This window comes from Cryptotermes secundus, unplaced genomic scaffold (assembly GCF_002891405.2).
Source record: "Cryptotermes secundus unplaced genomic scaffold, Csec_1.0 scaffold603, whole genome shotgun sequence".
NCBI classification, from domain to species: domain Eukaryota; kingdom Metazoa; phylum Arthropoda; class Insecta; order Blattodea; family Kalotermitidae; genus Cryptotermes; species Cryptotermes secundus.
The window spans coordinates 206,414-219,892 of NW_019721770.1; the positions used below are offsets into that span (position 1 = coordinate 206,414).

A 13,479-nucleotide genomic window follows, 5' to 3' on the forward strand; every position below is an offset into this window, starting at 1 on the left:
CCCCTGATGCACTTGTTTTCTTTAGTGATGAGGCACATTTTCACCTATCCGGATATGTCAACAAGCAGAATATGTGCTATTGGAGTGGTACCAATCCCAGAGAGCTCCATGAGAGGCCACTTCACAGTGATAATGTGACAGTATTGTGTGCGTTGTTGAGAGTTGGAGTTATTGGCCCTTGTGTTTTTGAAGAAGACAATAATGCAGTTACTGTCAATTCACAGCAGTATGTGGACATGATTAAAAACTTTTTCGAACCAGCTCTTGAAGAAATGCATGTAGGAAATGTCTGGTTCCAACAGGATGGTGCCACGGCNGGATGGTTCCTCATCAATATCTCGTATGTCTGGAGGCTCCACTTTGATCTGAAATGATAAATGTTAATATATAACATAAAGTAGATTCACATGTTTCTCCTCTTTACTTTCATGCCTGTAATTTAAAGGGTTGTTGCAGAATGTATACTTTGTTTCATCACTTTGTCTCTTGATTTGAGGATAGTGTTTTATACTCAAGGTCATGTATGATTCAGGTAAATATGAAACATTTCACTGCATGAAACAAGGTTTTAAATAAAGTATATGTAAAAATCATTCATTTAGTTTAACTTCATTAAGATGTAAGTTCAATTCATAACGCATTCACTGCGGGAACACAGGTAGGTCTGGTATATTGTAAAGTTATCAATGTGAACATGATTTACATCACCCACCATCTCTTTTGTCAGCTTATCAGAAGGGAACATATTATGCTGGAATTAAGGTGAACAGTTTACCTGTTACAATAAAGGATTTGTCCCATTATACAAAACAGTTTAAATCAGCCTTGAAAAATATTTTTGCATTTCCATTCATTTTATGCACCAGACAAATATTTTAAATAGAAGATGAATTAAACCTTTTATAATGCTGTTTATACAGTAAAAAGTAAAAAAGTAAAACTATCCCTGTAACAGGCCGTGAGGTCCCATAGGGTTGAGAGATGTTGAGGTTCCCACATTTTCTAAGACAGTGGGCTCACAGATGGCAGTAAGGTTGTCAGCCTTACGTGCTGGCTGCTCTTTACCCCAAGGAATATTCCTAGTACTCATTTCTGTTAGAGGCTGAAGGATTAGGTAAATTGAAAAAATTCATCTCATAGGGATTCGATCCCGCAACCTTCTTGCTTGTAGCATAGTGCCTCAAACAACTATGCTACCATGTGCCCCCCTGTTTATATAGTACATTGTATAAGTTAATTTATTATAAGCTGACATATGTTTATATACTTAAGTTATGATCTCAATGAGGTATTACTGTCAAGCTGATGGTTCTTACAGAATCATGTATAATTATTGTTTTTTATCAATGTAGTTGCAAAGTTTCAAGTTCGGTGTTTAGAACTAATGTATGCATATGTAACATGTTCTATATCTGATGGTTTTGGTAGCCAGAAAGGACCTATGGAATTAAAATAAGGATACTATACTGATACAGATGTAAAGGAGACATTTAAACACAATGAAAACATCAGTAAGTGGTTCCATATGGTTCTATTCACAAGGAAACATAAGAAAATGGTGTAACATACTGTTGCTGGAAGGTCATCATCGTCCATGTAGTCATTCATTGTGACTTGTACAAATGATGGCAATGGCTGTTTGGACCGCAATGGGGAAGATGTATCCCCACTTCCGCCTGCAGCCTGTAGAGCTGCGACTGTTGATGCATTACTTGTGGTTACTGCATCTTCGGAAGCCTTCAACATTATCAATTTTCATATAATTTGTACTTTATGAAGACTGTATATTTGCTCTGATTAGTACTGTCTGTCTTAAATTAAATAATAATAATTAAGTATATATAAAAGGTAAAAAAGGTAAAGCTATCCCTGTGACAGGCCGTGAAGGCCCATAGGGTTGTGAGACGTTGAGGCTCACACATTTTCTTCAGACAATCGGCTCACAGATGGAGGTAAGGTTGTCAGCCTTACGCGCCAGCTGCCCTTTACCCCCGCCAGGAAGATTCCTGATACTCATTTCTGCTAAGAGGCCAAGTTGACACCCAGGACAATAGTGCAGCTGGAAAGATTAGGTAACCTGAAAAAAATCCACCTCATCAGGACTCGAAACTGCGACCTTCCGGCTTGTAGCAGTGCCTCAACCAACTATACTACTGCATGCCACCAAATATATATATACTACATTCACTGGAAGTCAACTGTAATAAGAATTCATAACATGAAAACCCCATACTGTACAAATACTTGGGTATTCTAGAACTTGGGAAACATATGATATTACTCCAAAAATCAAAGAGTGAATATCTGTGTTTATTTCACTTTAAACAGTGAAAGTAACAGAAATTTACATGGGAGTGTATTTTACCTAACTATGTGAGAATCATATTGCAAAATCTAAACTTGATACACAGAAGAGAAACAGTTATCCAGGTTTAACGATAGTGAATATTCCTACTTTAAATACATGAACTTTGTAGCAGAAGTCATCAGTGTCTGTATGATGCCAGCCACCACATATACATGATGACTATGTGGTTCCTCACCAAACTGCAACTGCACTTAGAACTAATCTTCAGACTGGAATCATGTTTCTTCAACACTTTCATAACAACTAGCAATGTCCATGACTGCAGCCACTAGCCCATAGCCATGACATACACAAGCTGGCCAGCTCTCAATGTGTAACTCAAACAAGAGACATTAAAAACATAATTTCATATGTTATTCATACCTCACATGCAAACTGTGAAGTAGTGCCTTCATCAGCATTAGAATCAACAAACTCACTGCTGTACACACAGCCTTTTTGCAGGACTCACTGTGTACTTTCACGGCATTTATAATTCTTTAGTATTATTTACACATCTGTCTGCTACATATAGTGAAGCCCCCATTTTTCATTCTCAGATTTTCCCTCATTTCACGTTCAATTCAATGATCCCACATTAATACTCTTGTTGTTCAAGTACCTCCATGTAAGATTTGTATCCACTTTACCTACACATCCACTGCTCTCAATGCACACCATAAACAGGGAGTTTCACTATAGTGAATCCAGGGGCTTCTCACCCAGGTTACTTCTGAATTTATACATGACACTTACAGGTAAATCTGAAGTTTTTCTGCGCTTTCTACGGAGATGGTGTGGTGTGCCTTGTGAGCTGACATCAGTTTTCTCACCCTGATCATCAGGCTTCTGCTGCTGTGGTTGTTGCTGCAGCTGCTGTTGTGGCTGAGATTGTTGTTGATTCTGCTGATTATCTGCACACTGGATGTCTCCTTTCTCATATTTATTGCGCACATTTGACAGTCCTTTTACCTGCAAAGTCTCAGCTGCTGCCAATAAGCCATCCAGCTCTGTCTCTAACACCTGTAATGTGTAAAAATATTAGGAAAGTACACGTGCAGAATAATTCTGACAAGGTAAATAAGTAACCTGAGCAGTTACACCAAAATGTGTAATCTGAAGGAACATCAAATTTAGTTCGTGTTTATTTCTGGTTGTTCTCACACATGTACACGTATGTCTACACACACACACACACACACACACACAAAAGTGACTTACGCTTTTAAGTCATCTGTAAAGGAAAAATTAAAAATGGTACACATAAAGGTATTCCTGTAATGGGCCACAGAGGCTCATAGGGTTGTGAGACATCAAGGCTCCCTCATTTTCTAGACAATCAGCTCACAGCCTCACATACCAGCCACCCTTTACCCTGTTAGAGGCTGAGTCAACCCCAGGACCATAGTGTGGCTGGAAGGATTAACTCAACTGAAAAAACCAATGACCTCATTGGGAATCAAACCTGCGACCTTCTGGCTCGTAGCAAAGTGCCTCAACCAGCTATGGCTACCATGTACCCCAAAGGAAAAACTAAGTACATGTTAATGTCCCATCACAACAGAGGACAAGGTCATTACATGACAAATTTCAAAAACCCTCTTCATGAAACCAGACATTGTAAGACCCCATTTTCCTTCATTTTAAGTATACGCCTGCTAAGAGGCTAAACCTTCAAAAACAAATGCACAACATATCAAAGATGACTGCAGTAATAAGATCATTTAACACCCATCCCTTTAACCTAAAAGGTAAATGGTAAAGTTATCCCCGTGCTTAACTAATTAAGCACCTTGCCATGAGAGACAGTGGAGTGGAAGCATAGCTCCATATATTCTTAAGTTCAGCACTTGATGAAGGTGACTGATCAGCTTCACACCTGCGTAAAGAGATCCTGGTACCCATTAGACAAAAGGCTGGGTGGGCAAGCAGTCTGGACACTGTGGAGAAGAGAAAAACCTCCTGTCCCTTCTGGGAATTTAATCTCAATTCCTTGGCCATACAGCTCTTCACTATGACAGTTGAGTCAGCACACAGCTTTAACCGAAACTAATCTAATAGTGTTTTTAACAGCTCAGACTGCATCATGCTGAAAGACTGGATATCAGCAAATAATGAATTGGAAAGGATGTGGAAGGTGAGAGTCATGGTTTAGTTTGGTATACTACCCTGGCATTTGATTGGTGGGACCACAGAAAACCACAAAGAACATCAGTTACAGCAGCTGGTATCAGGGCCAAGAACTGAACCCAGGACCTCCTAAATGTGAAGCAGGAATTCTAAGCACTTGACTGAAACCCTTCTAAACATTTATATTTGCACACAATATGATAAGCAATATTCATACCTTAATCTCACCCCTGTACATGAATTCAATGACCAGCTTTATGTCAATAAATTTCATCCCATTCAAGATGACAACAGGATGCTGCACATGATGCTGTTTAAACAACTCCTAAAACACAGTTAAAAATTAAACTCAGTAGGCTGCACAGTAAACACAATGTACCATATCACTAACAAAACTATACAATAAGGATTTTGTACAATTTTCCCTCTTCTCCCTTTACTAAGGAGTACATGCATCAAGATGTGGAAAACAAGAAACAGAGTAGCTGCGACATACATATTTGGACATATTGTTTTAAAAATGGATGCAATTAACATATACCATTATCATATCCCCCCACCAGAAGAAACAGCATCTCAATACAAGTCACATACAACCACACATGTGTAATCAGTTCCATTTGCATCTTAAGATATAAAATTCAATAGATGGTGTACAATCTGCAAAATAATGACATCTACATAAATGGATATCCACATTAATTCCCACTGATTAAACTAAAGAAAAATGTATAATTACAGTTTTCATATTGAATGTGAAGAGGATTGCTCTTGATATCTGTAACACAGTGGAGCCTACAAAAATGGATATCCACATTAATTTGTACTGATTAAACTGAACAAAACAAAAAAATGTAAATATACAGAGTTGATATCAAATGTGTTTAGGGTCATCCTTTATAGAACAAACTTGCCTGGAAATATGGACTGCATGCTGAGAGAATCATCTTGTGTGCCTTGAGAAACTGTCCTTGACAAGACAAAGTCACGTCCACAAGATTTTCACTGTTCAGTTGCTCCATAAACACCTGAAAGATATGAGTATGATAGTAACATGTTCACCAGCCTTCATACNCAACAATATTTCAATCAAATACATAAATGAAAAAGACTAATGACAAATATTTTGCCATACTTTATGTAAAGACTGAATCTGCAAGAGCAGTTTTAAGAGATAAATAGAGAACTGAAAAACGTTATCAATAAACGTGAAAGTTAATATGAAAAAGGTTTCCATATTTAACTCTCTGATACTTCAGTCCAACACCTCGGCACACATAAGCTTGTCAGTGAATGCTGTTCTGAGCAATAAGTTCAACCTACACATTAACGCTCCTAAAACTTCACTTGTATCATGTCAAATGCATTAGAAGATGCTTCAACTTCAAGATTTATAACAGTCAGAATTTATCACTACACAGTAACCAGTGTTGAGGTGTTGAAACTGCGTGTCTATAATCTTTGTTAAAATATCATAAGGCTATGTAAATTGCATCTTCTTATAAGTCAAACAAGAGCCAACAACAAGTCTTCAGCTGAGTCTACCAGTTAATCCCAGCATGAGTCCAGAAAAACGCAGACTGAGCACTTACCTAAGTAAATACTACAGAAACAATTTATGCTTACATGTATGTGTAAGTGACTAGTGTTGGCTTCACACATAAACAAATGAGGTTGCAACTGTGTTGAACAATTACCACAGTGAGTAAATATGGTTCAATTTTCTGTCAACTGTGTATGTAATGTGTATGAAATGTATGTAAAGTGAGGTTTCAGTAGTGTGTGTTGAAGGGTATTTTGCCACAAATTTCCCAAGGTTAAAATTTCAAGCACAACAGCAAATCATACACATATAAAATCAGCCTTACTAGGTCACTTCTAGACACAAAACTTGCTATAAATGTAATGTGCTTATTTGAAGGGAAAGTAGACAAACTGGGGGCTAAACACAAGTCACTGAGAAGACTTGTACAACCTTCTGGTACAAGTCTGGCATTTCGGAATTATCAGCAATAAACGGATAAACTTCAGCTGTGCTAGACAATTGTACTTCATGCTTTAGTCACACAACCTGGCTAGTAAGGTTAAATTCTGTAATTGGATTCTCCAGTTCAGATCATAAAGTTAACACCAATCCCCGTTAAACTATTTTCTGCGATGAGACATAATTTCACAGACATCTTTCCTCTGAAAATAATCAGTAATGAGGTTATGAGAATCTATATTTAAGACATAAATTTCTTCTTCATGATGCAAAAGCTCATGTATGGTACACAATGAACACTAATTATTGGGCATATATTCTATGCACAAACTATTAATTTTGCCAGAGACATCAGACAAATACTGACACAATTCCTCACACACATCATAGAGGAATGATTATATAGGTGACTTCAGCAACACCTGAAACTGTTCATACCACAGACAATACATGATTGCTTCAAAAAGTGTGGCTATAGGAATAAGTTGTGTAAAGTTACAAGCACATGCTTTACGTTTACACCAAGTGACTTTTAATTGTGGTGCAGTTTGAAGAATATAGCATATAAAACATACAGAAGAAAGATTAAACAAGAACATCCAAGAAAATAATTCTACAAATTACTTGCAAAAACCTCACACTGGCACTCATCTGTTTAAATGATACCCATAGTGTGCATACGCAGAAATACTTTACTTTGATCGCCCCCTTATAAATCTGTGTAAGTTGCTTTAATTGCTTTTAAGGAGTGATTCTAGACTCATATCACAATTAACTGAAAGTACATAACTGAAGGTTGGCTGTGACTGACAGGCAGTCACGAGATCAGAGGAGCATTCAACTTTGTAAGATGGCATTCTTCTTATGCCATATCAATTCCCAAGCTAATCTGACTCACAGGCCACTAGAAGAAGCAGTAAGTTTTCCCAGCACTAACACAATACCTGTCTCACACTATACAGTACAAACAACACTGCTATATATCTGATTATCTTTAACATGCATAAACATATTTATTTACAATATAAAATTAATGTTTCCATATGTTATTAAAAGTGAAGAGATATTATCTGCATTTAAGCCTTGCAAATAATGCAACTGAATCTGTAACACATATGTCTTCTCTGCATTTGAAGGATTATAACACAGCTCTGTGTCCCTACTTCTCAGGAGAACTGCAACCTACTTCAAAACTTTGTGTCATCCCCCTGTCATTCAACTGGTTACACCATGAAACGAAACAAACTGAAAGAAGCAGAAATGTACTATATACTATGTACTATATATGAGTTTTGTTTTCCCTGTTGAACACATGCCAAACAACTCGCTCACATTTCACTGTGCATAACTCAGTTTATTGGTTGTATAATGTCGAAACTTGTTTCAGTTCATGGAGCCATCATCAGGTGATATACAGGGTTATTCAAAAAGAATGAACCAATTTTATTATGCAATATTTTATTAAAGGAAAGTAACGCCCAGCCAAGTCACAAGTATTCTACTCATAATCAACTTTTATTTCCTGTCTTACAAGTGCTCAATGTGGTCACCACCTGCAGCACAGGCAACATCAATGCGATAAGAGAATTCCTCCCAGGTGCGTATCAGCATATCACGATGCACTGAGTTAATCGCTGTTGTTATTCGATGTTTAAGGTCATTGAGGTTAGTGGGTAGAGGTGGAACATAAACGTGATCTTTTACATATCCCCACAAGAAGAAATCACACACAGTTAGGTCTGGGGATCTCGCAGGCCAAGCACAAAGAGCAAGGTCTTGGGCCCCCTTCTGACCAATCCATCACAGGGGCACTTTTTCATTTAAAAAAGCTCGGACCATCAGGTGCCAATGAGGCGGTGCTCCATCTTGTTGAAAAATGAAGTCATGCGAATCTGCTAGCAGTGAAGTGAAGAGCCAGTTTTGGAGTATATCGAGATAGGTTTGTCCTGAGACACAGCACAGAAGATGTTCACCTTAGGGGAATCTCTTTCGTGCTCAACTGTTTCATGTGGGTGCTCTGTTCCCCAAATACACACATTGTGACGATTGACTGTGCCGCTCAAGTGAAAAGCCACTAAAAATTAAATGTGAAATGAAGGTTTCGTCTTCCATCATCTCCAGCATTGAATCGCAAAATTCCATCCGCTTCCTTTTGTCGTCATTGGTAAGTGCCTGAACAAGCTGCAGTCTGATGGTTTCAAATGTAGACGTACTGTTAGCACACGCCAGAGAGTGGATTGAGGGATTGCAAGCTCATGGCTAGCTCGATTTGTTGACTTCCACGTGCTCCTCTCAAACGCAGCAGGGATTTTTGCCACTTGTTCCTCCGAAACCCGTGGTCGTCCTGGACTTTTTCCTTTACACAGACACCCACTCTCTTGAAACTGTCGAAACCACCGTCGAATGTTCTTAGGACAGGGCAGATTAATGCCAAATCGCCTTCGAAAAGCACGCTGCACCTTGACAACTGAATTTGTTTTCGCGAACTCGAGAACGCAGAACGCCTTTTGCTGAGGACTCACCATTCAGAGGGTAAACGAACAACTGAACGTTGCCAGAAGAACGACATGACTTCAGCGCCCCTGTGGCAGCCATTCACAACTTAGATAACTCCTCTTTCAAATGGTCACTGACTCATTCCATGACGATGTTTGAGAACTGAAGCAATGTCATGAAATCGGTTCACTCTTTTTGAATAACCCTGTATTAATCAACCTTATACTAGTGAATTATGCCTCCTATATGGATCCATATATTGTACTTATCATTGTGTGTTACAATAAACCAAAAGATATGGTGTTCTTCTTTCCCTCTCATTAATTACCTTTATATGCACAGGATAAGTGGTTGTTTTTTCACACTACTTTAAAAATGTATTAAACAAGTACTTAAAACTTATTAAGAGTCTTAAATATTAAAAATATATTTGTATATTAAAAAATATGTTAATAGGTGCAAATATTATTAAAATAGAGCCCATGGAAATATCATATTCTAAATATTCTGAGTGATTTATTCCCCCTTAGTTTGACTAAAATTAAAATTATGTACAGATTTCCTTTGTTGGTCATGCTGGGCTTTCCACTGTCAATGTGACTGCATTTTGGCTTATAGTTATTGTCTCGATCCTGAATGTTGTATATGCAATACAACTGCCATTGCTTATGCCGCCTATCATGCATCCCTTAAAGATTAAAAAAGCAGAAATATAGTAATGCTCAACCTCAAACAATGTAGCCACTAAATGGATACAAAAATTAAAAATCAATAGGTGAAGTTTGTTATTTGCAGACTGGCAAAAGGCCATGGTCCAGCAGAAATCCCAGGAAACAGTGCTACAGCATACTGCCATTACATCGTATAGTAACACAAAAGATCCATTACCTACTCTGAATCTGGACCACATATCCAGTACAATCCCCTTTAACAGCATTAAGTTCAATCCATTATTTATCACTCGAAGTACAGACTATGTCCAAAAATTTTGAACATTATATCAAATGCATTGCATGCAACTTCACAACTTTCCAAACTAACATTTTATTCAACTAGATACATAAATTTACCTAGACTAACTTGCAAGTTACATATGCCTAACATCATTATTCAAATACAACCATCTGCCAAAGCAAGAAAAGAAAGTATATCACTGTATTCCATTTCTAGTCTTCACCAGCTTTTCCGAAAAATTAACCTGCCTGTGTATAAAAAACTCACTTAAAACTGTATACATAAACGAAGTACCTGAAGAATGTTGTTTGTATGGTTATTCCATCGCAAATTAAACTGCTGACCACTTGCCATTGTAACAAGAGGAACACTTCCAAAGAAATATCTGAAACAAGTACAAACACTGCAGTAAAATTAATATGCATGCAGAACAGATTACTTTATTTTGAACTGATGTCAGTCTATTGTCTTTGCTACTTGAACTATATGAGTATTTTTTCTAATAACTAGGCAGTTCACTATTACTTGCTGGAAAAACAGACAAGACTGTTCAGAGAATTATAACTCACAATGGCATTATTCCAATAAAGTGTGTTGCACTGTACAATTTGATGTATGGATGCAGGATTAGGAATTATAAAACAGTAATTCATTCATTCTGTTTAAGATTAAGTATACGAACTGTCACTTGTATACGACTGTGGTACAATTCGCAAATTAGAAGTAATAAATCAAATGAAACATATACCCTCGGAACGAAGTCTGCTAGATACAAACTGCTGACAAGGCGAACATGTATTAAAATTAAAACGTGTCTGCCACACGCACGCACCAACCTAACCTCCATTTCGACTTCAACATTGTGTCTGATCTTCGGCCACAAATGCCAAATACTTCTAGTGAACAATGAAAATCGTTTCCTCGTCGCCGACAACAAGCTAGGTTAGGAAACACATTATTGCCATTTCGTTTTGCTTACGTAAAAGTGCAAACACTAGATTTTCGGCACTTCGTAAACATACCCTATACACATATGATTGTAATTACATGCCATCACACACTATTCTTGACGTAAATAGATACACTTCATAACCTCTAAATGAAATGATATAAAGATCAATAGGCCTGGAACATTAGGCGTGACCAGCCGTTCCAACCATGCGCCATGTTTTATTAAACAATAAGCTTAGTGTTGCAGAATTTTTAACAATAGCATTTTTCCACCCGGTAGAATAATTATTTACGAAATAATACGCGCAACCGCAATTGAATAATCATATCTGATGTACCTTTATATCAGCAAATATCTTCTAAATTACCACAATTCCAAACTTTACAGCTTTGCGTACCTTAGCAGAGACTATTTGTTGATGAATTCCCACTGTAACAATCGCTGCATAGAGCCCCATCTGTGAATATAGTGGGAAACTAAGGAAAGTCACCTCCAAAATCACGTAATTTTTCTGTGTAAACGTTTTAAACAAACAAACGTTCTAAACCGATAAACACAAATCAGTAGACTATGATATAATTCATCTAAATAAAATTATATCACGAAATGGTGAAGCTCTGCCATCATTTTAAGCTAGTACAAGTCCTCATGTGTATATCACGAGGTTAGTAAAGTTGTCTGCTGCAGTCTGCTCCTACTACTAATTTTTCTCTGAATCAGATTAATTAAAAAAAAAAGTAATAACAATCTGGGAATAAGAACTGTAGTGTGAGTTTAAAAAGTTTCCGCTAACTGAAAAGGTGGCAACTTATAGGTCAAACGAAAATAAGCAACACCAGCTTGCTGGCACACATATTTAAACTTCAAAGTTTCTCGGAATATTATTACTAGCGCATATGCCCATATGCACAACATTGACTGTGCTATAGGTTAGCCTGTGATGCTGAAAAATTGCAGAAGGAATGGCATAGCCCCCAAGCAGGGCATTTTCCAAGGAGGTAGCCAGAAAAATTGCTTACAAGCTTACGCTGAAGCAGTTTATGTGTTCAGAATAGATGTATATTTTTCTTTGAGTAATTTTAAATTTTGGTATTAATATATAGTATATATATCCTTTGGGGGGGGGTGATTTTTCCATCCCAGAGGGGAGAAGATTTCATAAAGAGTACAATTTTTCTATTGTCCGGATCCGCAGTATGATAATTAGGCTACGCCTGACAGTTGTTTCATAGCTAGGCTAGATCAAGGCATTTCAAGGAACTGCATCATTTCGTTTCATTGGACAGCTCAAATGGCATGAAAACACACACCTTACACGTGTCATATCCTTCTTTCAAAATCTCCACGGAACGTCTATGTGTGTGTGTGTGTGTGTGTGTGTGTTTTTTTTAGTTTATCTAAAGATGCTGTCAGTTTCTTGGGTAGAAGGAAGATTTTTGCTTTCTTGACCGGTTCCACGGCTCTGCTCATCACAGCGGCCAGTGCACTGCCTGTTGCGAGGCGTATGCTAATTTTGCCGATAAATCAGCACGCTTGACGACTGATAACGTTTGAAATGTACTTGTTACATTTCACAGTTCATAGGAGGTGCTGAAAATGCTGTCCCCCTACACGTAAATATCTTTCTCAATTAATTATTTCGTTAAGTAACACAGGTACAACAATCTTTCTTGCACTTACGACTACAGCACACCAGACACCAACTGCCACTGGATGGGACGGGACTTCGTGGGTTAGATGTGGATTCTATGTACTCCAGAACCACGCTTCACCAGAAAAAAAAAATGTTAATTGCTCATCGATCTCACCTTCGAAGACGGACTGTAGAAACCAATTGCAAGAATGAAATCTGTTAGCTGGATCGCGCGGCTTTAAAACGTGGGTGGAGTACTGTTGTTTCATTTGGTCTAAGCTTCAGCCAATTGTGTTGTCGTTCTTGCACTAGACTTTGACGACTTTGACACTCCAGTCTCTTGAGCTAGACGTTTCAGTGATTTTCTAGGAGTAAGTTCAATTCTGGTCTCTATGTAATCTATAGTATCTTCTCCTCAGTAACCAATCGGCGCTTATGTTTTTGTTTCTCGTCTATTAAGAGCACCGTTGTTCTAGGTTTATTCACCAAATTGTGAATTGTTTCTTTTCTGGGAACTCTTTCATCACGAAAATTATGTCGCAATTTTCGCCTGCAATTTCTAACAGAAACTGTTTCACATACGTGTCATACAGTAACACAAGTTGCTCTAAAGCATACGGCACTATGACGTACCACACTGCTCACTAATTGTAACTGCGAACAAATGGCTAATTGAGCTGATAACTGCTGTCTACTGCTGAAAAACCATGAACAGATTCCCACACATGAACAACACTGCTCGCCGTGAAACATAATACCGTCAAGCGATTCAGAAGTTAATTACTTCCATTTATTCCAAAAGATATCGGCCATCAGGCAAAATTCATATGCACCTCGCGCCGGTCGCCATGAACTGGCAAAAAAAAAAAAAAAAAACTCTGTATAACGCCGAATGATAGAAAACTGATGAATCGCACCGCATCTCTAAATCGGAATTCGTGGCCCAACTTGAGGTACTATTCCGACATTTGCCTGGAGGCACT

The 13,479-nt window shown here is 37.9% G+C and overlaps 1 protein-coding gene across 1 annotated transcript in view; it reads right to left on the minus strand.

Annotated features, from left to right (window-relative positions):
* The window catches only part of LOC111875742 (BTB/POZ domain-containing protein 18), a gene marked incomplete in the record, with an annotated part of 21,683 nt that extends 10,663 nt beyond the window's left edge, over window positions 1-11,020 (minus strand). Inside the window, 7 exon segments of the mRNA XM_033750196.1 lie at window positions 328-365; window positions 1,570-1,737; window positions 3,104-3,370; window positions 4,695-4,802; window positions 5,392-5,505; window positions 10,206-10,296; window positions 10,748-11,020. Of these exon segments, the coding sequence (XP_033606087.1) occupies window positions 328-365; window positions 1,570-1,737; window positions 3,104-3,370; window positions 4,695-4,802; window positions 5,392-5,505; window positions 10,206-10,296; window positions 10,748-10,758 (797 nt within the window).
* Between the last annotated feature and the right edge of the window lie 2,459 nt (window positions 11,021-13,479).